General features: G+C 42.3%; 2 protein-coding genes and 1 pseudogene across 3 annotated transcripts; 2 read left to right on the top strand and 1 right to left on the bottom strand.

Moving 5' to 3' along the window:
* Nucleotides 1–1,248: 1,248 nt before the first annotated feature.
* On the top strand, nt 1,249–10,042 carry LOC125750500 (ras-related protein Rab-1B). The gene is made up of 6 exons (XM_049028379.1): nt 1,249–1,512; nt 2,580–2,652; nt 6,407–6,502; nt 7,351–7,446; nt 8,918–9,049; nt 9,225–10,042. The coding sequence occupies exons 1-6, from the start codon at nt 1,499–1,501 to the stop codon at nt 9,417–9,419; spliced, it is 606 nt and encodes a 201-aa protein (XP_048884336.1). The 5' UTR covers nt 1,249–1,498; the 3' UTR covers nt 9,420–10,042.
* Nucleotides 10,043–13,308: 3,266 nt separating this feature from the next.
* LOC125750654 (E3 ubiquitin-protein ligase pellino homolog 3-like) lies at nt 13,309–15,211 on the bottom strand (annotated as a pseudogene).
* A 1,913-nt stretch (nt 15,212–17,124) lies between these two features.
* Nucleotides 17,125–24,451, top strand: rce1a (Ras converting CAAX endopeptidase 1a). 2 transcript variants are annotated; one of them, XM_049029271.1, is made up of 8 exons: nt 17,125–17,418; nt 18,070–18,172; nt 18,252–18,335; nt 18,963–19,041; nt 19,159–19,326; nt 19,582–19,653; nt 21,104–21,166; nt 21,872–24,451. In XM_049029271.1, exons 1-8 carry the CDS (start codon nt 17,264–17,266, stop codon nt 22,096–22,098), a joined length of 951 nt encoding a protein of 316 aa, XP_048885228.1. In that variant the 5' UTR covers nt 17,125–17,263; the 3' UTR covers nt 22,099–24,451. The 2 variants fall into 2 exon arrangements, with proteins under 2 accessions (XP_048885228.1, XP_048885229.1); XM_049029272.1 differs by lacking the exon at nt 19,159–19,326.
* The last annotated feature ends 849 nt before the right edge of the window (nt 24,452–25,300 follow it).

Below are 25,300 nucleotides of genomic sequence, written 5' to 3' on the forward strand. Positions count from 1 at the left end.
ATACGATTTAATTAAATAATAAATCCAAGAGATGGTTTGTTTTTGAGGTGCCCCTCTTGAGAAGTCATTTTGCCCACCCCCCAGTGCAGTGCCACCAGAGTCACTGTATGAGGCGGCTAAATAACTACACTCTGTGTATTGCAATGTATTTGCTTTCCATCCATTTCCTTAGAACCCTATTCATTTTTGAGCATTTTTCTATCCCTATGATTTTAGGGTTATTACATTGTATGTGCATGAATTAACCACATGGACCTTATGTTCTTGTTTTCAGGACTGTCTGGGCTACTCAGATATGTCATAATTTTATGTATAAATGCTAACAGTCTTGATATCCTTTTTTTGAGGAAATAGCACTTCTCTCAGTTTTTAGTCTCATCTAATACAAACATTTGCAGTTACTACAAATATCTTATTAATGCTGAGATTAGAGCCTTTGTTGTGTGAGAATGCAGGGTTTTCAGTGGGGATCGTTCTATGGCATAGTATTGAAGGAATACATGGTTAGTGCCAGGCCAAAATGAATATCTTCGATTTTGCATCTGTTTGGTAACTTGTTGAAGATATCTGATAGGCAGCAATTCGTGCTTTTACATTTTATTTTTTATAATGTCTGAAAGAGATTGAAATAGAAAAGCATTGTTTAGTTTATGATACACTTAAGTGAAAAAATATTGAAATTTTGGCCTATAAAATGATTTTTGATCATTCTGACAAAGCACTACTTTACCCAATAACCCAAGCATGCCTGTGTGACCTAAGCATACATGAATGCACTATGCACACGTACACACAGTAACATACTGTAGCCAGGTCAGGAGTAATTCCCACCTCTAGCAGGATGACAGACAAAGACACACACACACACACACACACACACACACACACACACACACACACACACACACACACACACACACATTTGTATATATAAATCCAACAATGACACCCGTAACCCCTACTCAGCCCTAACTTTAACTGCAAGCAACCAAACAAAATGGAAGACTTTTGGCATATTTAGTTTTTTGATTGCAGTCACAATTTAGTTTCAGAAAGAGAATGGTCCCCACAACATCAAAATAACCCCCCTCCCACACACACATACACACACACACACACACAAATATTTATTAAGTATTTTCCCCCTTTCTAACATATTGGGAACAGTAATGTGCATTATGGGGGGCTTTAAATTACAGGCTGGGGGTTGTCACTCTGTTTTGTGTCGGATTTCTATGTCCGCCATAAGGCGACGTCACTGCCGCACCTGCGCAGCCATCTTGTGTCTGGAACCAAACGGGAGCGGTGACCGGAGAAAAAGATAATAAACCTTCGGGAAAAGAGCTAACTTTGAGTCGTGTATCAATCAATTAAACGCAAGCAAAGTATCACCCTTTCAGGGAATACTAAGAAGCGAAGTGCACAGCATTGTGTTTTTCCCGAGGAGCGCTGAGAGAACAGGAAGGAGGAGACGCGAAACCCGACCGTCAGGCAGACCATGAATCCTGAATAGTGAGTACAGCGCTAGGCACCCAGGTCACTGGGTGGCTTTCATCGAGTTGGCGAAGATTGCAGCACAGTACTCCCTGAGCCAAAAGAAAAGCTATTTAGTCATGGTTTGAGTGGCGTATGCCGTGCCTGAGGGCATTGGCAGAGCCGGACCGGCTGTCACACGCTGTCATGTCGAGCATCCTGCGTCCTGCATGTGTGAGGCGGCCTGGTTGTCCGGCCAGCCCCGTGGCTGTAAGTAGCCACATCGCTGAAAATGTTAGGTTATGCCCCCGGATTGTTCCGTTGTGGTCATCTTAGCAGTAACAGGTAGTTAATTCGACGAATCTGCTAATTTGTTGATTATTGTACCCGTGAACGTCTATTAATTGACAGACCAATAAGTAAATGATGCAGCGCATCGAATATCACTAATACTAAGATAAGTCAAAATGGATTTATTTGGACAACACAAATTGCATCGTTAGCTACTTATTAGAAAGGTATAGCATCTTGATTTCATTGTGGGGGAGGTGAGAGTTACACACAGGGTTTTTGAAGGGTTGTTTGCAGGTCACATGACATCACTAATTTCCATAGCTGGATAGGGGGGGGGGCGGTTACACCGTCACAGTACACAATTCAAAGGTACTTACCTGCATTCTGTATCATTTTACTGTTTATGGACTCTTGATGCACTGTAGGAAATTTCTGTAAATCCAGTACCTTCTTGCATAGACTGCTTTATATACAGGAAAAAAAATGCAGTAGAGTTACAAGATGCCTTCTTGTTTTATGTGAAGGTGGTGTTCAAATATTTAGGTTATGTGGTGATTTTGTAATTAAATGAAAAATGCAGCATATGCAACCTGGCATCAATACCAGATCTAGTATAAGTTTATAGAGCATGCCTGTTCAAATGCCTGTTACACCACTACTAAAAGATTCCAGAATACAGGATAGTGATGTTCAGGTATGACATATATTATAGTTCAATCACCTTCATTTACTTAACTTTGCTTGCGCATTATTTATTCTCTTGTATGGAAAAATTATATATCTATCTATCATGAATTTTCCTGTTCTTACAGTGACTACTTGTTCAAGTTGCTCTTGATTGGTGATTCTGGTGTGGGCAAATCCTGCCTCTTGTTGCGATTTGCTGTGAGTACTGCTAACAAGCATGACGTTTTTATCTCTCACCTAATATGTTTTGCATGACTGTTCAGCATCTCAGATTCAGAGTAAGTCATATTCATTTTGATTCTAATGCTGAGTTCAATCAGATACACTTCTTGGGTAAGGTCTAGGAATAGACCTGTGCACAGACATTTATTTGTGAAACCATTGTGACTGAAAACCCATTCCCAGCATAGATCAGCATTATTTGGACATTAATCCACATTTGTCACTTAGGTGTAGGACTGAACGGTGCTGTGATTATACCATTTCTCATTTGATACTTCATTATACTTTTGTTTTCCTTTAGAATATTCTTCATGTGTGTGTATTTTTCTGAAACTCTAGAAACCCCAGCTTTCTCATCAGCTATAAAGAACTGATTTCTACTCTACCTTTCTAACAGTATTTTGCCTGTATAAATATTTTGCCTGTATAAGTATATAGTCAACCAAATGTAATGCTCCCAAATTATTAAATGACTAGTCAATGCAGTGGGGTCATTCTGGCTTAACTCAGCAAATATTTAGTATCATCCATGCTAGACCATCTTATAATTGAACCATTTTGTGGCATTTTGTTTATATCTGGGCCAGTATGAAAAATCCAACATTTCTCTGACTTACTTCATATAGTTACACTGGCTTGATATTCAGTGAGATTTTTCCTTCATTCGCTAAAGGGTTTTTATTGAGTCTAAGGGTTTTATTGACAATTTGAAGCTCAATAATCCCTGAAAACAGAAAATGCTATTCTTTTTTTTTATCTGTTATAAAGTGAACCTAGAACTTTCAAATGACACAGTGAAACTGATCAATATTTTATTACCACTTGAGATTCTAGGCCTCTTGACAGATTAGAGAGAGAATTTTTAATTTTCTTTTGGGTACTTGCTACAAGCTAAATAAATACATATTTGGAATTTTCGAGCTGCCTAGGTGTTTTCAGATGCCGCTGCAAACATATGACCATCTGAATATGGCTGGGCAAGATTTCGCGAACGAAGGAAAAGTCTAATTGAATTTCAACCCAGAGTAAGTATATGAGCTAAGGCAGAGAAACTTTGGATTTTTCATATTGGCCCAGGGGGCAAACAAAATGCCACAAAATGCTTCTATTCTGAGGTGGTTGAGCATGGACCATTTGTTGAGTTGTGACAGAATGACCCAGTGCTGTTGCATGTTGATTTATAATTATTGGCTAGGGCTGGGTGATAAAACAGTAATGAGAATTATCACAATATAATTTTCTCAAATATCAATATAACAAATGCTTGATAAGTTTGATATGAAATAAAGTCACGTTCCTGTGACTGCTTGATAGGACCAGCAATGGAGCACAAGCACAGACAGTCATAGAAAACAGATGGATTTATTGAACTAATATTATCATTATTATTATTATTACTATTATTATTAATAATAATAATAATAATAATAATAATAATAATAATAATGCATTTATTTAGCACCTTTCACAAACCCAAGGTCACTTTATAAGAGAGAATACAATAGGCCAAATAGGGAACTGAAAGGTAACAGTCAAAATAACCAGGGAAAGCGGGTAGATAAATAACCTGGCCTGCTGGCAGTCACAGTGTTTTGAGAATGGACAGCCTGTGCACAGCAAATGCACAGTAAGGTTTACCGAGTGAGCAGAGCAGCCCACATGCCACTGTTCTGGTAATACCTGTGAGTTGTGGGAGAGAAAAGTGCTCCCGCAGGGCAAACTTTGTTATCGGTGTCAGAAGCCGCAACATCTTTTTAAAAAGGAGATATTGTGGATAAAGCAAATAAAATGACGTCAGTGCCCTGGCGGTACTTTGCCATTTTAAAGAATCCTAGGACACACACCCGATTGGTGCTGTGTATTGTTATCTCCGCTGATATCTTGTGCCAACTAAATCTGGGAATTTATTTCACCCCTCAAAGCATTGCCTTCCAGGAGAACATACAGAATGCAAGAGCTTACAGTCACAGACACCAGTAATCACTGTGGCGGCTTTCAGTTGCGGCGCCGTATTCATTCAGAATGGCAGTCATTTTATTTATTGCCATGATGCAGGTGGCAACTGTACCAGCAATGTCAAACCCTCCCCCCATATCGAGCAGCGAGGTGGTCAGAAAAAACCCCCCCAGGAATAAATATTACTATTGGCATATTGGTAGTGTTACTCCCTGTGACAAAATTTCTATAATTGTATGATTCATTTATTGAAATTAGATTTCACTTTGCATTTCTATTATTAAGGGGAATCCTAAGGGGATTTTAAGCATAATTGTAGCCTCAAATGTTGAATGGTTATTGAAAATAATTATGCCCTAATATTAATCCAGCCATCCATTAAATATTTTAAAAATTTAAATTATGAATTTAACAAAAAATTATATTAATTGTTTATTATGTACCGTATTATGCAAAATTACGTGATGGGGAAACCTTTGTTTTAGCAGCAATTATTTTGATATATAGCAATCAAGAATCACAATAAGTCAAAGTGATGACAAAGACTAGGCTAGGCTACTTCCAGAGGCTAACTGGCACATGTGGTTAATCTCGCATTATTGGGTGAGTCCATCAAATCTGAATGTCATCTTTTAAGATGCATTTGCTTTGCAGTCGTGCAGCGGTGATATTCAAGTTCTACTTTGTAATACTTACAGACAACTGAAATCTTTTACTGTGAAGTACTTTCACACTAATGTTGCTTTCACTCTGTTTGGACCCTCGTCCTGCATGCTTCCTGTACCTTCTGCCACGTAATTGAGAAAGAAAATTTTTATCGGTGCTTTTTAATTACAGAGTAATCGAGTTTAGTCGAGTGATTGTGACAGCTCTACAATATAACATTGCTTATGTCACAATTTGCCCATCTTTTACTGGCTATGTCTAGGACGATACTGTGCCAAGTCACAAAGCGCAGGTCGTCTCAAATTGCTTTCATGAACATGACAATGAATTCAGTGTTCTTCAGTGGCCTTCCCAGTAACTGAATGTGAATCCAATAAACACCTAAGGCGATTTGCAAATGGAAGTGCTGCTGACAAATCTACAGAGATTGCCTAACGCAATCATGTCAGCATGGATCACAATCTGAAAGGAATGTTCCCAATATTTAATGGAATCCATGGCAAGTAAAGTTGACACTGTTTTGAGAGCAAAGGGAGGCGTACCCAGTATTAGTAATGTGTTTCTTATAATGTGCTCAGTGAGTGTATGTATGTTTAGTACTTGGATATGAAACATTGACCTGTTACTTGGTTCCCTTCATTGGATAAGCACCCCAAAAGAATACAAGTTTATAAAGAAATGCTATGATTATTATTATTATTATTATTTAAAGTATCACAAAAAAAGATCACTGAAACAGCACATGGAAATTTTAAAAAATAATTTAAAAAAAATTTCTGAGCTTTGCAAAATATATGTAATTCATATGTCAGTGAATCAGAATCCAAGATGGTGATGCAGTGGTCATTTGTTGAATTTAATTGGAATGATATTTGTAATTTATAACTGAACAAGGACAATGGTGTGTGATTTCCATGTTTCTGTGGGCCACAGCTAACCAATTAGAAACCCCAGTACAGCTGGATTTTGATCTAGTTAAAATGACCATAGAATCCATACAGTAGTCACAGTTTTACTTTAGACTCACTAGACGATATTGTTGTACTATGGTCCACGGTGCGTATTGATTTTCCCCATGGTTGTGTGCTTGTGTGTCTGTCTGTTTTAGGATGATACTTACACAGAGAGTTACATCAGCACTATTGGAGTTGACTTCAAGATCCGCACCATTGAGCTGGATGGAAAGACTATAAAGCTGCAGATTGTAAGTAAAGTGGATGAGAGACGGCCACAGTGCTGAGCGAAAACATATATATTAGCCCGTATTTTGCATTCATGCATTGCCACGGCGACCAGTGAATTACTTTCTTTTTGTGCAAATATGTAGCAGTCAACACTAACACACTGTTTAACTGCACACAGGTCAGCAACAGGGAAATCGTCATTGAAAGCTCCTGCATAGCCGCCATGTTGGAATGCTGTTTACTTCTGTGTAGGGTGACCAGGTGACCAGTTAGACAAGGAGAGGGTGTAACTAGTGGGATCAATTCAGGGAAGGGCTATGTGATGAGCAGGGACAAATTAGGATGCCTTTAGAGTCTGTGTTTTCTTAAATCTCACTTCATTCCACTCTGCAACTCCTAAATGGAGTGTTTGGAAGTATACATGAGAGTTTTTTTTTTAAAGTCTATTTCGGGGGCTGAAAACTCTGGGGTCGTGTGGATGAAAGATGGAAAAGGAGACTAATTTCTGTGTTATTTTAAATGAAAATGTAGCAGTGTGAACATAGACTTAGATTATTAACCCAGTGTTAATGCTTAACTATAGTATCAAATTGCCAAGTTAAGGTTTCATACAAATGTTTGTGTTTCTTCGGCAAAACTTGTGCAATATCATTAACCAGCAGATTTACATTCAAGGTGTTTTGCACAAGCTAGAATATATCATTTATTACCTGTACATTGTTATTGCAGTACACTGAAATCCAGCAGGAAAGTGTGCACACAGTGTTGCCATCTGCATGCCACTGCATGCTTTTGTCTTCAGTGGGCTGTGTATGATGGCACTGCATGGGCAGGAGCTGCTGACTGATGGCTGGTCTCTCTTCCATAGTGGGACACCGCTGGCCAGGAGAGGTTTCGCACCATCACCTCAAGTTACTACCGAGGAGCTCATGGCATCATTGTGGTTTATGATGTCACAGACCAGGTCAGGGGCTGTATTCTGTACAATGGGCATGCATAACCAGAACATCTACCAAACAATATGCAGGGTTTCTCCGATGGTAAAAATTTCCATATCAAGCAAAGGCTGGTGGCCCATTGATTTGATAGCTCTCTTCATCTCTGGTAGCTTCCTTATCTTCTCAGCCTTTAATGAAGGTGATGAGTTTTTCATCGTGACACTGCATGAAACAGGCCTTGTTGGCATCTAGTAAACCTGTAGGCACATCTGGCTGCAGATGTGGCCAGTAATTTTTTTCTGATTGATTTCTTTACTCCAGGTACCAATGGTGACAGTAGCTTAATGGTAAATAGGGTTTTCCAGCTGCTCCCTAGGTTGAAATGTGGAGACACTGGTCAGTTTATATTTTTTTCAAGGCAGACGTTCAACTTTGTGAATTTGGGAATAAACGGGTGACTTTCCCACACTGAATAAACAGCCAGAAGTATGATGAAGCCAGTTGATTCAGCCGAAGCTGGAAAACAATGCTGGGAGTTGAAAACTGACCTGTGAAAAAGGACATTCAACAGTGACAGCGTTTTCTCAGTTATCAATTTGTCCTGCTGTGTGTTGCTCCCCATATATTTTGAAAGATTGACTGGGGCTTTTAGTTTTACCATGCATCACATACCTTATTCCCAACCCATGAATTATATATTGCAAATTCATCATTTGTAGTTGTCATAATTTGATGCTGCTTGTCAAAGGCATCGTAATGTTTTAGGGCTTTCCAGCTATAAAACGGAGACCTAAAGTTGTGTAAAAACTACTCAGTTAGGAGCTAAGTTACTTAGTGATATTTGCTTGAAAGTAATTGGTAAGATACAATTGTTTTAAAAAATACCTGATGTTTTGCACGTATCAGGTTTGAGGGCATTTATTTTTAACTGCTCATTATGACCACTGCTTAGATCCTTTCTTTAGAGACTGTTTCCTTAGACTGTAAGCTGGTAGCCCCAAGTGGATGCTGGAAGAGAGAACAGAATGCATTTAATATTACATCATAAAAGACAGAACAATAATAATGCAGGAATGGAATAACCCTTGCGATCTTACGCAGTTGGATATTCACAGGGAAGATGCAAATTGGTTGACACCACAACAGTGGTCAGGTTCCAGTGTCCACTCAGCATGATTAACTGTAGAGAAAATATTGCAGTTGATTTGTATTTTGACTTGAGTATGTTCAGTGTGTTCCAGTTCCAGATTGGTATAACAGGTATACTATAGCATAAACCAAAAGCTCTGCAGCATTTTTTGTTGATAATTTTTGGTATATCAAAGTAGATATCGTGTGTGTGAAGTAATGAAGGAAGAACAAATTTCTGATGTTATATTTTTGTAAGAGTGATAACTAAGTATTATAATTTGTGTAAATATTATTTGTGTAGAGTATACCTCAGAAAAAATGTTGCCCAGACATGAGCTATATTTAGGATTTTCTTTGTATCTGCAGGAGTCCTACAACAACGTTAAGCAGTGGCTACAGGAGATAGATCGCTATGCTAGTGAAAATGTCAATAAGCTCCTTGTAGGCAACAAATGTGACCTCACAACCAAGAAAGTGGTGGACTACACAACAGCCAAGGTCAGTCTCAGAGATGAACATGGTCTGCATGCCAACAGATACTATTAAATTCCTCACAGTTGTTCCTCTATAGTGGATAAATATTCACCTTCCAACATGTTGTGTTTTTGACGAGTTGGCATTGTTTTGACCTGAGATGTGCTTGTTTTCAAACACGTTCACGGTCTCTTGGTAGGAGTTTGCGGACTCGCTGGCCATTCCCTTCTTGGAGACAAGTGCCAAGAATGCTACCAACGTGGAGCAAGCTTTCATGACTATGGCGGCTGAGATTAAAAAGCGCATGGGACCTGGTGCTACTACCGGCGGAGACAAACCCAATCTTAAGATCGAGAGCACCCCTGTGAGGCCGTCTGGGGGAGGCTGCTGCTAGGAGCCCTCTCCTTTCACTGGTCCTAACTCCGTCGCTTCCATTCACCCTTCGGGGTGCCGTGGAGAAAGGCAGGGGCGGGGACTGAGTTAGGGGGTGGGACCACGAAAGAAAGGCAGGGAGGACAGTGACAGGGTGACGGCGCGCTCCTGACTGACATTTTATCTTGACCACAGGCCATGAAGATCAGAGGATGGACTGGATGTTGGTGGACCATCTCTGGCCCTAACATGTGTGCATGAAAGAGGATGTAAAAATAAGAGCCGTAAGGAGTGGAGTGGTTGTTAGTAAATTTAGTTTTTTTCCCCCCCAACTGAGACGCAGGTGGGGAGAGTTGGAGGTCTTACAGTAATTGTCTTTGCCTGTGTCAGAATCTCTTCTGGAATAAGTCATTCCAGCCCTGGCTCAGTGGTCTCGCCTCTTTCTTTGATGCACCAATAAAACACAGCTGTTCATTCCCAGAATGTGAGAGCTGCTCTCACGATTTCAGGGTGTTTGATCATTCCATGACTGGTCATCTCCAGCATTTGGATTTCAGCTTTTGGCTTTCACTGTCAAGCTCTCACTCTCTCTTCCTGAGACACACACACACACACACACACACACACACAGACAGACAGACAGAGTGGACTGATGCTAGCCTAGATGGCATGAACAGGAAGACACTGGGGAGATCCTGTACAGGTAGCTGAAAGCAAAGCAAACAGAATGGGGTTCTTACCATTCGTGTATCATGGCTTTTCTACTTAATTTTCTTAGTCTCGATTGCTTGTGTAGACACATGATTGCTGACCTACTGTAGAATGAGGGTTTGGTTCTTTCTATCTTTCCTGTTGTATTGTTTGCTACTTTGGGTGCCTGGTGAGACCTGTGGTGCCTGCTGGTGCCTCACGAGGAACGGTTCTTAGCCATCAGTCAGCGCAGTGCTCTGACGAGTGTTCACCTCATAACCACGGCATTCTCTGCTGCTCTTCTATTTACAAAGGGCACTGAAAGGGGCTACTATGTCTCTTCCAGGCACTGCTCTGCCCCCCTTCGGTTATCCAGGATCGGCAGAGAACATCAGCATACGATGGAATCTGTAAAAGCACTGCACTCTAGATAAACAGGAAAATGCAGAGCAGTCCTGTGAGCTCCATGTGGACAGCTGTTAGTCAGACATCTGTAAGTCTCAGAACAGAAGGATGGAGACACGTGAACTGTCTTTGTTGGCTTTTGGGTAACATCTCTCAGGCCCATTTGTTCAGCCTGACAAACCACAACTCCTTTTACATAAATCTACAGTAACTGTCTTAATTGCTGTTGAGTATGTTTCACCACCCGATGCATTAATATAAAATCTATATTAGTATATATTCCTTAAATGATGAAGTATGGCCTTAAGTCATCCTACGCTGCATTTCTGTATTAATGAGGTAATCGTAGCACTGAATCTGGACAATTAACACCTGCCGAATGGTCAAAACACTGGGATATCCCACTTTTTTGTTGGTCTACCCTGTGGCTTTATAGAAGAAAAAAAATAATATTCTGTTACAAGCCTGACCATGGAAAAATCATGCTTTTTCTTGGTCACCTTTCACATGATAAGCAGTGTGAGAAACATTGAAAATCGGAGAATCAGTTAGGCTTTTCCTTTGCCTCAACAGTGTGATCTGCCATGCTCTTTTGAAGAAGTGCGTAAATGCGACGGCCAGCGTGCTGGCCTGTGCAAATCATTAGTGACAGACTTTCAGCGAAGCGGTTGGTAAGAAGCAGGGCTTAGCTGGTACTCACATTTCTGTGAAGGACGAGCTGAAACACTGAGCCACTATGGAGGCCAGCTACGTGCTTCTGATGGAGCCGGAAATGTGAAAGGAGACCGGCTGCAGTGTCTGCAGACAGAATGACACGGCAAGGTGGGCCGCCGTCATAGTGACGTAGCATTCTGGCTGTTCTCCAGGCTTAACTTTTCATACGCTCTCTGCGACCTTTAGATAAACACACAAGGACAAACACCCGTGGAATGTTTGCATACCCGCCCCCTTTCTGACTACTGTTGATGGTTCTTTCAAGAGAAATCTTGTTTAATTGTTTTTGGCATTTGGATATGTGGAGGATGGTAATGTTACAAGAAGGGGCAGAGAGGTGCTGGCTGGGGGGGGGGGGGCTTGGGGTGGGGGGGGGGGGTGATTAGTATGATTATGAAATGGAACCTTACTTTGTAATCAGTATTCCTTTTCAGAAATAAAGGGGATTTTTTTCATGTTGTTTGTAAGCATCTCTGTTGCTCTACCTTGCCAAAATAAACACACATTTAATACTGGGCACCAACCTGGTACTTTCTGGCATCTTCTCTGGCTGATTGTATACGCTGTTCTCACTGCTGAGTTTCAATATGATTGTTATCTGTACATATTATAAATATATAATATCTATAATAAAGAATCAGAAGTTGTGTCCATGAATACCACTTTTTTTATTTTTTAAATAATGCTCTCTCTGTGTCTGTTGCTGGGGCTGTCATGTGACTGTGACGTGTCACTGCCGCCACGCTAAGCCTGAGTGGATCAGTCTCATGACGTGCAGCGCGTGTCAGAGACAGACTTTCATGGTTCTAGATGCGCATCTATCTAGATGTACGTTCCTTATGGTGGCAGTATCTGTGCAGTGATCTCACTCCTTGGCTGTCCATACAGTGAAGATTAAAACCAGATGGTAAACAAGCTGACGGCTTAAGGATCAGTAAACGTTAGGTTTTAATATCCCAAATATTTACAGATCATTCGTCCAGATGAAAAGGCATGCCTTTAAACAGGCATGCGTCATTTTTACCTTAATTGCTTTCATTATCCTTCATGGGTGGCTTTCTAAATAAGTGCAGGGAATAGGTGACCTTGGGCTATTTATAGCTGTTAATATAATGGTCTGGTGGGGGGGGGGGGGCGTATTGGGGGCTGGCAGGCACAGAGGAGGCAGAGTCACTGCAGACACGCCTGTGATTTTCAGCAGAAAATCTAACCACATTAAATCAGTAATGTACATGACAGACCCAGTTTTGTTGATAATGCCTGAATTTGTTGTCTATATTATTCTGACTCCTCTTTGACTAATGGCGGAAATGTGAACTGTGCGGATTAAGGAAAAAAATTTGTTTTTTTTTAGTTTTTTTTTCAATGTTTGATGGGATTTGTATGCATTGGCCGTTGATTTACATGACAGCATTACTGTGAGTGTGTGTCTAACATAAATGTATGGAGCTGTCAGTGGCTCGGTGGGCTACGTCTCTATGCCTCAGGTCAGAAGGTTGCTGGTTCAAGCCCCAGCTTCAACAAATCAATCATAAGTCTGGGGGTCCTTGAGGAAGGTCCTTTATCTCTGAGCTCTAGGGGCACCACATGATGGTTGACCTGGTGCTGTGATCCTCAAGCTATGAAGAGCAAGACAGGGTAGGTGAAGAGACAAATTTCTATATACCTGTGCTTTGGCCAATAAAGGATTATAATACCAGGCAGTAGTATTCCACCTGAAGTAGAATCACTCCAGGCATTCATTCTCTAGCCTCAGAGCTAGCACCCCACCCAGGCCCTGACGACCCGTAAAAAAGTTCCAGTCCTTTCTATATCAGGTGCATCTGCTTGCTATTGTGAGTAGAGCAGTCATTGTAGCTGTTGTCACACTATTCCTCATCCATCACGTACTAATTTGGTTACATAAAAATGTGTACCCCAAGCCAACTCTTCACACAGTATAAAATTTAATTTGCTTATATTCTTGTGTGTACAGTCACTCATTCACACAGAATCACTCTATGTTTGCTGGCCTGTTTTCACCTTTCCAGTTCCCAGGTACTTGCTACTCACCCGTGCCCCTCTCCCAAACCTCTTCCTCTTCTCCATCCTCTCCCCTCAAGCATGGCCTCCCCCCCCCCCCACGGCCCCAGGCCTCAGTCCATGGGCCCCTGGAAGATGAGCCTGACATAGCCTTGCTCGCCAGTCAGCCCGGAGTCACAGAAGGGGCAGGCGGTGTGGAAGGCATGGGTGCTGTGGGGCAGTGGGATCTGGCTCCAGCCCCGCGCCGTCATCTCCGAACAAACGTAGAAGGCAGAAGGTGTGGCTGGGGGGGGGGCCTGTGTCCAGGTACTGGCCACCCTCACAGCCCAGCCACAGTGGCATGTAGGGCCCCACGCGGCGGCACAGTGGACATTCCCACTGCCTGGAGACCGCCAGGGGAACGCCAGTGTGCTGAGCCCCACGGGGCACTGGGGCCGTGCTGCGTTCAGCTCCTTCCACAGTGCCTCCAGTTGTTTGAGGAAGGGAGTGCTGTGCAGGCCGCTGGTGGTCCTTGAGAGCAATGTCTCCCCACAGAGGTCTATGAGAGAGCCGTTCTGAAACAAGTTGGGCTCGTTTTTTACCTGGGAACAGAAAGAGAGGAAAGGAAGAGGGAAACAGAACTGGTCTAAATGGAACTGCAATTTTACTGATAAAAATTCAATGAGATTGGAAGCAGTAACAAGAGTATTAGTTTATTATTGGTCAAATATGAGAGCGGAGCTCCTTATGTGAGCCATTTTGACTGCCATCAACTTGCAACACAACCAAAGGGTGACAGCAACCAGGCATATTAACACGATGGTTAGGGTAAAGCTTCATGTCTCTCACCAGACAGCGCCTTTGCTGGGCTGAGCGTGTTTCCCGCAGGGTGTAGGCATTGCTGCCCACCGAGATCTCCCTCCAAACCCCTGGGGCTGGACCTGACGCAAAGTCTCCTGCTGGGTGCATTACTAGAATGGACTGGCGTCCTGTTCACAGTGTCTCCTGCATCATGTTCTATCATGGACTGGCATCCTGTGTAGGGTGTCCCCTAGCTACAGCATCAAAACCCCCCAGCACATGATTTGAACAACCATAACAACGGGAACAAACAGAACTTCAACATTCTTCATATCAGAAATGGCATTTTAAGAAGCAGAACAAAAAATGCAAGGAAACAAATAAAACTGATGATTCAAAGTAGCGCTACACTCTCAGAATAAAGTGTAAAATGTGTACATTTGCTCGTCACTGGAGCTGTACCCTTGTGATTGTAACTTTTAAGGTACAGAAATAGTGTGAGAAATATGCCAAAGGCACAAACACCATCAATGGTACAGAAATGTTCGTCATTTCCATTTATATGCCTTAAAAGGTTCAGTTACTTACAATTAAGGGTACAATTGGCAGACCCTTGAGGGTACAGCCCTTTTTCTGAGAGTGTACAGGGCAATTCATTAATGTGGTACAAGTCATTAACGTGGTACAAGTCATTAACGTGGTTCGTAGATCTACTTATCGAAACTACTTACAAAATCGGTTAGGTTAGTTAGCTACAAGTATGCTAACATCATGTTTAATATCAGACATCACAGCTCCGGGACACACAAAGATGTTGTTGGAGGCATCAAAGCCAGCAGCATAGATACAGACGGCGTGGGGGGGGGGCGCACACAGGATGCGACAGGCGTAGTGGGAGGTGGTGCTCTGTGCCACCTGGCTGCCCTCCGCTGTGCCCCCCAGCCCACCACCTGCCGAGTCTGTTACCACAGGGTCGATCATGCCTTCTGTCCAGCGCCCAATCTAGGAAACAGTGGGGTTTTGCAGTGATATTGCAGTGAATTCAATTGAATTATATTGTTGGGCCATTAATATATGTATTTACATGTCTATACACAGGGATTAACATAACTGGTACACAAGTATGCATTCACCGTGCATTTTAACTTCTATACCGCAAATGAAGTACGAATTAGCATATATGCACAATAATTTCTTGTCATATTCGCGCAAATGCACATAAAACACGTACGCATTCACGCCTTTACAACAATCAATTGCCGCACGTATCGCTTTTAAAGGCGAATGCGTACTTGCGTACCAGTTATGTCCATCCCTGTCTACAGAAGCAGTATTTCCTAGAAAAAGTATTTGTCACCAAGCTTTGCTTTCGCTCTCCCTGTAATAATCCACTGTGAGGCACTGAGTTAACAATGAGCACACAGATATTTTGCAAAGCAAAGCCACAGCATGTGTTTTGCGAAACGTCAATGTCTGTGGTGGAGTCATCTGTGCACTCGACAATCACAGAGTGACTCCTGGACAAGGTGTAAGAGATGCTGTGGCAGCTTTTACTGCTCAGGGCCTGTAAATGCGGACAGCACATACCAGCAAACAGCATGGCCTGCCTGTGAAAAGCTGGAAAAATACTCAATAATTCCAAGACCTGCTGCATCATGAAACCCATAAAATAGTACTCTAGTGCAGTGTAGGCATAGAAAATCTACCCCAGTACGCCTATTAATACAGATACTGTATAGATAACTCCATCCCATGGCATATATGTAACTAGACTACAAAGTTAGAACCTCATAGACTGACCGTAATATAATAGGACCACACATTTCAAAAGCATTGTACCCTTAAAATGTACAATTTTAAGGGTACAATAAAGACAATGCCTGGGATAGCATCCAGGCTTTCTGGGTAAGAACTGGATAAGCAACTGGAAGATGGATGGAGACGGACACTCAATACTTTCAAGATACTTTTGCATAAATTTAAGAGGTGTTTCCCTACTGGAGTCAAACACTGTAATTTATTTAATGATTGTAATTTACTACTATTCTTATAAGGAAATTATTTACTTCACTTGTATGTTTCTTTGGACAAAAGCATCTGATAAATAAATACATTTAAATGTAAATCAGGATATAAAATGCATATGTCAATCTAATTTTATGTCAATTGCGAAATTTTTTATTTAAATCGGCCATTTTCGGTAGTGTCAGGCTGTTTCATGGCACACCATAATAGCACGGATGCCAACTCTAACACATTTGGCGTGACACTCACGATTTCAGACTCTCACGCTCACGCAAGAAATCTTACGGCAAGCCTATATAATTCCATTATAAACCTAAAATCAAAAGCGTTGGGTAGTATGCAATCCCCACATACTATTTACAAGGTAATATAACTGTTACATACATGTAAATGCATGTGCAGACCTGTCTCGAATTCAAAGTCTAATCTCAGCCAGCTGACCAAAGTTGGAAACCCTGTAAAAGACCGGTCTGTCACTACAGGGTCTGAGTCAATTGTGGATGTGAGTCACACATGCACCAGCGTTGAAAGCCAAATACAAAAGCTACTAAAAAATAACTAAAACTGAATTTAACGAACTGTAAGCAAGCAAGCAAAAAAAAAAAAAACTATACTCCCAGTTCCTGTGAGGGGCTTTGCCAGTGTTAATACAGACGGTTAAAGGTTATCAGCCATTTCATGAAAATTTATTCGAATTCAAGAGATGGCCCTTAACTTTCTATACCTGGTAAGTATTGCAGTGTAGTGACAGCTGTAATGACATGTGCTATGATGTTCTATGACGCTCAATGACAGCTATCCGCTCGAAAATTGAAACAACGCGGCTGGCGCCGTTCAGTGACGCAAACGAGCCTCGATCGTTCATTGGCCGGGGGAAAAATAGCAAAAAGTCTAATCGGACCAAAGATTGTTTATAAACACCTTCTCTACACTCTCTCATCAGGCTAAAAAAATAATATACCTAGCGGACTGGAGGAAGGCTGGCTGAAAAGTCAAGATTTTATAATTCTCTGCGGAAGACTCCCAGATGGCTAGAAACTTTGCAAAAAGGGGGGGTGACGTTCGCCCAGGCGCCGGATCTATACGTCATATCTCTGCGCCAGGATGCTATGATTTCCTTAAGATTGCATCTTCAAATCATGCACTCGCTTTGATTTTATTTGCGCAGCCTGCTGTAACTAATATAGAAAGAAATAGATTTGTCCAGTTTTTACGCCGTGGCCATAGTCCATGTCCCCCGACATGTCAGACGATGACAGATTATCGTTTATCGACACCACTTTCGTTCCGCCGGATGCACCGTGCTGGGTGTCCATTTTGGCATGTTTCTTACTCGCTTGCTTTTATGTTGGAAGTTTATACGTGTGGCGGAGCGATTTGCCCAGGTAAGCGAGTTTTTTTTTGGTCCAAATGTTGGGTTAAATGCGTACATTCACCCATTTATTTAGGATTTGCTCAAGTCGGCAGTTCTAGTCAACCATACCACTAAAGTTAGACATTTTTTCGAAACTACTTACAAAATCGTTTAGGTTAGTTTTTGTAATACTGTGCGCTGTATAACTATCGCGGATTTATAGCGTTTGTCTTGGTAAGGTTTGTTCCTTGTCGAATGTAACTAACCGCCATTGATATACGGATAAACGTGTCCGTGGTTATACATTGCATGTTAATTACAGTATCATTCAGAATTTGCCATGGTGTTGACCCCTGATATAACTGTCAAATTACCAAGGAAACATTGCTCCGTAGCTTATAGCCTCCTCCACTAATGCACCATCCATATCTCTTCCCATGTAAACAAATTAAATTCAGAGTTAGTCAGTTGCGGTTCGCTTTCATTTCTCATGCAGTGTTCTTGGTAGCATGGCTAGTGTAGAGTGTAAGACAGGATGAGAGAGGCCAATTTGGGTCGAAGTTATTGCTCTTTTCCTTTATTGTTCAGTAAGCATACAGTCAGCAGCTAGAGCACTAGGAGCGCAGGCTCTTGTTTCCTTTGCCTGTGGTTTCCAATTAGTGTTCTTTTGTATGTATGACAGGGATCACCCTGCCGTGATAAAGCGGCGCTTTACCAGCGTGCTGATTGTGTCAGCCCTGTCTCCAGTTTTTGTCTGGGCATGGAAAGAGTTCACTGGTGTAGAGGTGAGTAAGGCCGGCTACTGTACTGCCCTTACTTACACACTGGAGCCTCTCTTCACATGCTGCCCTTCTGTCCCCTCAGGCGAGGCCCCCCCTACTGGCCCTGATGGGCATCCGACTTGAGGGCATCATCCCTGCGGTCACCTTGCCTTTGCTGCTCACCATGGTAAGTGTGTTTCAGCACCTGCCACTCTTTGCTTCTTATCTTCCTAATGAATGACTGATGTTAGTCCCTGGATCAGATGATGATACTCGTGCACATGCTGCCTGAATTATTTGAATAATAAATTTCTTTTTTGCCTATGTGCCTGAGTTATGGCTGTATATGAGGATGCCTCTTTTCTTCTGCAGCAGTTATTGAATTTAATGAATGCATAACATTATTGTAAAAAATAATCAGATGGCCTGAATGTAAAAGCTGCCTTAAATTGCTACTAGACCTATATGCAACCACATACTGTACTTCAGCCATTTGTTTGGTACAGGGGATAGTGTGGAGCACAGACACTGTACCAGAAAACATGGGGTAACGGTCTGTTTGGAATGCTGGTCCAGTGCAACACACACACACACACACACACACACACTCTCTCACTTATGTGCACAGTGTATAAAGATACCATGCATACATAAAGACACATACACACACATAAGATGCTCAGTGGCTACCCTCAGTGCCCCTCACTGAACAATTCAGGCATGACCATAAGATATGCGGTTAGAAGACAGGCTCTGTACATGAAACATTTAATTGCAGGTATTCACTCATTGACGAAGGCCCTCTCTGTTACAGGTATTGTTCCTTGGTCCTCTGATCCAGCTGGCTGCTGACTGTCCCTGGGGCTTTTTGGACGGGATCAAAGTAGGTTTAGGTGAGTGTGTGTGTGTGGGGTGAGAGGGGGAGGGCTCTCTCCTCAGGGAAGTTTGATAGTGTGTGTATCCACTCGAGCAGGTGTGTGTGCTCAGAGTAATGCTGTCTTGCCCAGCAGACCCCTGGTTTTGGGCCCTGTGTGCTAGCGACATGAGGTGGCTCAGGAACCAGGTGGTGGCGCCGTTGACTGAGGAGCTGGTGTTCCGGGCCTGCATGCTGCCCATGCTGGTTCCCTGTGCAGGACCCCTGGCTGCCATCTTTACCTGCCCACTCTTCTTTGGAGTAGGTCAGTCTGACTCCTCTTCTGGGCCGGTTGCTCTTGTTTGTAATGGTGCGCATGTGTCCTTGAGCCTGCGGGCCAGTCTGTTCCTCTAACCCTTTCGTCACTATTAGCGTAGCTTAGTCCAGCCTACTTGTCTGTCTGCTCCATTTGCTAGCTGTTATGCTGTTGGCCAGTGTGTATTACTGTGGTTTCCTTTTGATCGCTTCTCTACCCTCCTGTCTCTCAGAGCCTTTCCACTGTGCCTTTATGTCATTGTAGCCCATTTCCATCATGTGATCGAGCTGCTACGGTTTGGTCAGGGCACCGTCTCTGGGATCTTCCTGTCTGCAGGTAAGGCTTCCTTTTCATCTGCTTGCTGTAGGGGGCGCTGTGTCCCCTCATTTCACTACTCTTTGCACCGAAACTGAAGTATTGGCCTTAAATGGTTTGCGTTCCTGGCAGTGGCCAGGAACCAATGTGATTGTGCACCTCGATGTGGATTTGCACTATACTGGTAACGCCATGAGAAGGCTACAGCCTAATTGTACAACAGCCTATTTATAAACAATAAAGCATTTTATTTTCTTCAAAGCTTTAGTTGTAATTTGAATACTTGTCCTTATATGTAACCAGTTTATCTGCGTTTTTTTTTTTTTTTCCCTATTACACATGGGGTGTCCCAATAGCAAATTAAATTCAAATCAAATTAAAAATAAACAGATTTTGTGTAATTATACGCATTAAACAAAAATAACCCAGTTACATACATAAACACATACATACATGCATATAGTAAAAAAAAGTAGCTAATTAAAAACAGATTTGCTAAATCAGCATATATATGTGCTGTAGCCTTTATCCAAGGTTCGTGGTAAAGGCACAACTGCCCAGTTAACAGTAGAACCGCCCATTTCCCATATTAATGAACATCAAACTCCTTTAACCTCCAAGCAAGACCTACTTCAGTGTACGCAGCCCTTTTGTTTGCGCTGATGTGTAATTAGTGTTAATAACAGCAGCGCATCTAACACCCATAACGAAAAAGCCGTAATGTTCCTAAGAGAATGGCTGCTCCTGAAATCGTAAAGCTGAAAACACAGTATTTTATGAAATGTTGGATAAATAAACATAGTTTATTGGTGACTTTGTCAAAGGTTACGTTATGTAACAACTGTATAAATTTTTTTGTACAAATCAACTGAATTAAGAAACATAAGTTTTCGAGGTTGCCAACTGTCATGTCTCTGGTGTGACACTCTCACGCTCACGCAAGAAATCTTACGGCAAATGTATATTATTCCATTATAAACCTAAAATTAGCTACATCAAAAGCATTTGGGTAGTTTGCAAAGTCTAAAAACGATTTATCTACAAGGAAATGAAACTTACATACATGTATGTGCATGCGTGTGCAGACTTGTCTCAGATTGACAATCTCACTTTGGCCAGCTGACCAAAGTTGGCAATCCTGCGTTTTATTTGAAATGAAAACAGCTGAAAAGCGTCATTCCCCTGAGAAAACATCACCTATGTCTCTTTTTGTATCTTTTCGAAATAAAGCCGGCCATACCCAACTGTAATAGGAATTTAAAGTGTAGTTCATATATTCTGTAATACTACTTTTAATGTATACAAAGGGATGGGTCACACTACTCCTGCCAAAACATACTGTGGTAATTTTAGGTCATATCACCCACCCCTAACATTTTATATTTCATTAAACATTGTGTAAGACTGATGTAGTCTTATGCTGAGCAGCCATTTTCCTTCCAGGTTACCATTGAATGTCTCTCTGTTTCAGTCTTTCAGTTCTCATACACGGCAGTCTTTGGGGCCTACACAGCCTTCATCTTCATCAGGACAGGTGTGTCCAAATATCTGCATGTGTGATACTAATTTACAAAATCTGCTGTTTAGCTGTGACTCCTACGTGAATTCCACATGTAAAACGTTAACCTCTAATTACGTGGATTTATGTGTAAATTTGCAAGTGTACAGTAAAATCCCGTTATAACGGACTTCAAAGGACTATACGCCCAGAACGCACCATTTACTCATGCTACACCCCAGCAGACATGCTTGTGGTATAGATTATTATATTGTACATGTAATCAACCAACTTTACCTGACCAGATGCGTGACTAGTAATAATCCTGACTATGTATCTGCGCTGGATATCACCTGCACGCCACGCGCCTTGTAGGCGGAGCCTGGATGGCCGTTACAATTCCGTTATATTCCGTTTATATAATCTTACTATATTTGATGCTTATTCTGCATGTTCTTAAAGGCGCACGGCCGGGACCTGTGGACCTCGTCCGTTTATAGACGATATTCCATTATGAGCGAGTCCACTATAACGGGATTTTACTGTGTTGTTAATATTACTGTGTTAGAGCAGAGACAGAAAACTGTGAATGTATAACTTGTATCTACTGGACAGCGGGAGGCTGTAGGTAGACAGAGGTATATACAAGTCTAGATAGTGTATTTTGGAAGTTCCACATGCTGTCAGCAGGAGATGCATGTTCAGCAGTGTGTAGTGGCTGTCCCTGTCTCCCTGTGCCAGGTCACTTGGTGGGGCCTGTGCTCTGCCACTCCTTCTGTAACTACATGGGCTTTCCTGCGCTGAGCACAGCCCTGGAGCATCCGCAGCGCCTCACTGTCCTGGCCTCCTACCTGCTGGGCATGCTGCTCTTCCTACTGCTGCTCTTCCCATTGACTGAGCCCCGTTTCTATGGCGACCCCACACCCGTCTGCAGCCTGGCTGCAGGCTCGAGCTCTGTCTGCTCCTGACCTTCACCCCTCGCACCACCCTCTGCCTTCCCTAACCCGCTGAATTCTCGGAGGGAGGTGGACATGCGGTCGACGTGGACTCCAGTGAGCCCCGTAAAACTGGGTTTCTGAGTCCGGGAGCTTTTGGGGGCAGGGGTGGGGTTGATCTGAGCCCAATACTGAGCCTAGACAGCCAGCACCAGCTGCTGGATGGGTCCCCAGATCTCAACCACCCCCCCCCCGTCTCATGATTTTTCATCACTGGTAGTGTTGTCTATACAGGAGATGAGATTTTTTTTTTTTCTTTTTTTTGCCTCCCTGGTGGAGTAAAAAGGTCTTTGGCATAGGTTGCCTTTTTGGGACACTGCGGAGAGACCACTGGATTGCACACTGGATATTCTGTTTCCTGTGCCCCTTCGTTATCACTCTGCTGTTCTTTCCGCTGTTCTTACAATCCCATAGTTGGTCATTACATGCATTGCAGAGAATCAGGACTGTACCATGATATGTGACACCTGTCTCCTCTTCATTGTTGTTGTAGTTTTAGTATTATTGTTATATTTATTTGCAGACAATGGAGGAATATGTGTCTAGGACAGCCTATAACTTTGACAAATCATTCGTTTTTGTTGTATTTATGCAGTTTATTTAAAGGGAACTGTTCAGGTTTAGTGCTCCTCTGATGGTTTGAGGGTCACCATGGAGATCTATACTTTAACCACTACGTCATGCACATGTGGGGCCTGGCATCTGGCTCCGCCGGAGACACCCCTCGAAAGCAGACCCCTCTCCTGGGCTCCTTCCCCCTACCCTGAATTTATTAATCTTGAGCTTTTCAAAATGGTGTTAGGCCTGTCATAGAAGATGACCCCCTTTTAGCTGGAGGACACTCTTAAGATATTTCGTTTTGCTCGTGTAATCTGCTGCAGGTAACGGATGAGGGGAGAGAGGTCTAGACTAATCTGCAGATTCTTGGGGGGAGGGGCATAACTCCCAACATCTTAGGTGTGGTCTGCAGCATTGTGTTCCAAGTTTCACCTGCTAACCTGCAGGATTTTAAAACCAAGAATTTATAGAGGTATGAGCAAGCCAGCAGCTCAGACTGATTGTTGGCCCGGGGTGATGAACACTTCCTGTTTGTCTCAGACTAGTCTTAAAGGAGCCCATTCCAAAGCCCTCCTTCTGAATTATCTACTTGGCAATAATGGGAGGTGGAAATAATATCAGGGATTCTGTGAGTGAGTGTGTGAATGTGTACGGAAATGAGGCATGCAGTAGGGTTACTCTGTTTTTATCATTCCTCACTGGCCCAGTGTTTTTGCGGATGAGCTGCCTTCAGACACACTAATATGGCAGCATACCTTTCTGTTATGAAGGCTCAACATTTTAACTACAGTCTTTTTGTTTAACCTGAGTAGTTAAACGATTTGGCCGTTTGTGATGTCATCATCTGGATAGAGTGCCCAGCTTCCTGAGTGGGGTGACGGGCTCTCGTGGGCCTCGATTTGCTGCTGCGGTTCTGTGTGCGTGTGCTGCTGACGTGCAGGTTCTCCATAGGGTGGGGTTAACGTGCTAACTCACTGGGCTACTAAAGAGGGAGGAGCTGCTGCATGGGAAGCCCTGCCCTCATGTGATGCCCCGCCCTCATATGGGAAGCCCCGCCCTCATATGTGACACGTGATGCGTGTAGTTCCCTGTGTCCCAACATGAGGGAAAATGTTTTGTGAATTAAGTCTGTTACTGCGATCACTGCTCCTGCTAGGTTTGGCGGTCCTGATCTCGCACCATCTAAGACAGATTTCTAACGATATGAAAGATTCCAGGCAGAAACAGTAGTTTTGGTGTTTTGGTTACACTGGGGAAGGCACTTCACATCATCTCTGGTTTGGTTTCCTAGTTAGCTCAGTTAGCTCATTGGACATTCATTCTTAAACTGAAAGGTGCATATATAAATATATATATATATATATATATATGAGCTGAGAGTGAATGAGAACAGTATATTTTTGCAAATTAAACTTTAGCAAGAAATTATTTTATTGAAACATACTGAAGAACAGTTTAACCCTTGGGTTGCCAAGGCTGGTTGTGGTGACTTGCTGACCTGGCTGTAGATGAAGATGTTTATATTGTTCAGGAGTATTTTTTTGTAATCAGATCTATTTTAGTGACATGGGAAAATATATGTGCATGTTTTTCTTTCTTTTAACTGTGCCATGTGCAATGCAATTTTTGGAAAAAAGAGACACGTTGACAATGTTTTATGACAATCTTGTATGGAAAATTTACAGAGCATTTAGAATTTGTAATTCATAAAATCACATTGCATAATTCCGGAAATTTACATAAATAAATTTAGGTAATTTTGTAAAAATGTGTTCCATTTCTATCACCTTCCCCCTCACAAGATCATTGTCCTAATGCCCTGGTTGTCCATCTGCATGTGTGCTCCAAAGTCAACCAGAAGGAGGCTGCCTTGCAAAAGTGAAACATTTTGTAAATTAATTCATCATTTTCAACACGAGGTGGCGGTCTTGTTCAGGAATATAAATATTCTATATATTTATAGAATTAAGGATTTTTCAGAAAGTTTAAAAGCAGCTCCAAAATGAATTTAAAAGGCAGTACCCTATTAATATTGTTTATATTGAATGGTTCACCCATGTACAAGATGCATGGTGAGAGGGGAAGGCTCTGTTAAAATGGAGTGACTGCTGGGGCGAGGCACTCGCATCGAATATATGCAGGCAGCTTTGGGCCGCTGGCTGTAAATTACCTTCCAGATGAGCTGAGAGGGAAAACAGGTGTGTGTGTCAGGTTATGTGAGGACAGCTTCATGCCTCTCAGCTTCTGATGCCAGCAGAATGTAAATAAACTGAATTGCTTTTATCAGAAGCGTTAGAATTCATACTAAAAAGAAATACTCATTTAAAAAAAATCTTGCCAATTTCCATTTTCCAAATGCTTGTCCTGGACAGGGTTGCAAGTGAGGATGTGCAAATTGGTACTAAAATATTGATTCTCCTGGTCTTAATATTTCATTTTTGAGAATCGATTATAATAAGTATCAAAAAAATAATTACACGCACACACGCTTTCGGCCGCCTGTATCCGCGATCTCATTCTTTCGGTCATTACCCACAGCTCATGACCATAGGTGAGGGTAGGGACGAAGATGGACCAATAGATCGAGAGCTTTGCTTTCCGGCTCAGTTCTTTCTTA

The sequence above is a fragment of the Brienomyrus brachyistius genome, chromosome 10, assembly GCF_023856365.1.
Source record: "Brienomyrus brachyistius isolate T26 chromosome 10, BBRACH_0.4, whole genome shotgun sequence".
NCBI classification, from domain to species: domain Eukaryota; kingdom Metazoa; phylum Chordata; class Actinopteri; order Osteoglossiformes; family Mormyridae; genus Brienomyrus; species Brienomyrus brachyistius.

What these genes read in the sequence shown, in the direction of transcription:
- LOC125750500 (XM_049028379.1), top strand. An exon ending in GCCTCTTGTTGCGATTTGCT is followed by an intron (nt 2,653 to 6,406) that starts GTGAGTACTGCT and finishes TGTCTGTTTTAG; the next exon opens with GATGATACTTACACAGAGAG. An exon ending in TTTATGATGTCACAGACCAG is followed by an intron (nt 7,447 to 8,917) that starts GTCAGGGGCTGT and finishes TTGTATCTGCAG; the next exon opens with GAGTCCTACAACAACGTTAA.
- rce1a (XM_049029271.1), top strand. Translation starts at nt 17,264, where the DNA reads ATGTCCCCCGACATGTCAGACGATGACAGATTATCGTTTATCGACACC. An exon ending in CCCACTCTTCTTTGGAGTAG is followed by an intron (nt 19,327 to 19,581) that starts GTCAGTCTGACT and finishes ATGTCATTGTAG; the next exon opens with CCCATTTCCATCATGTGATC. An exon ending in CTTCATCTTCATCAGGACAG is followed by an intron (nt 21,167 to 21,871) that starts GTGTGTCCAAAT and finishes TCCCTGTGCCAG; the next exon opens with GTCACTTGGTGGGGCCTGTG.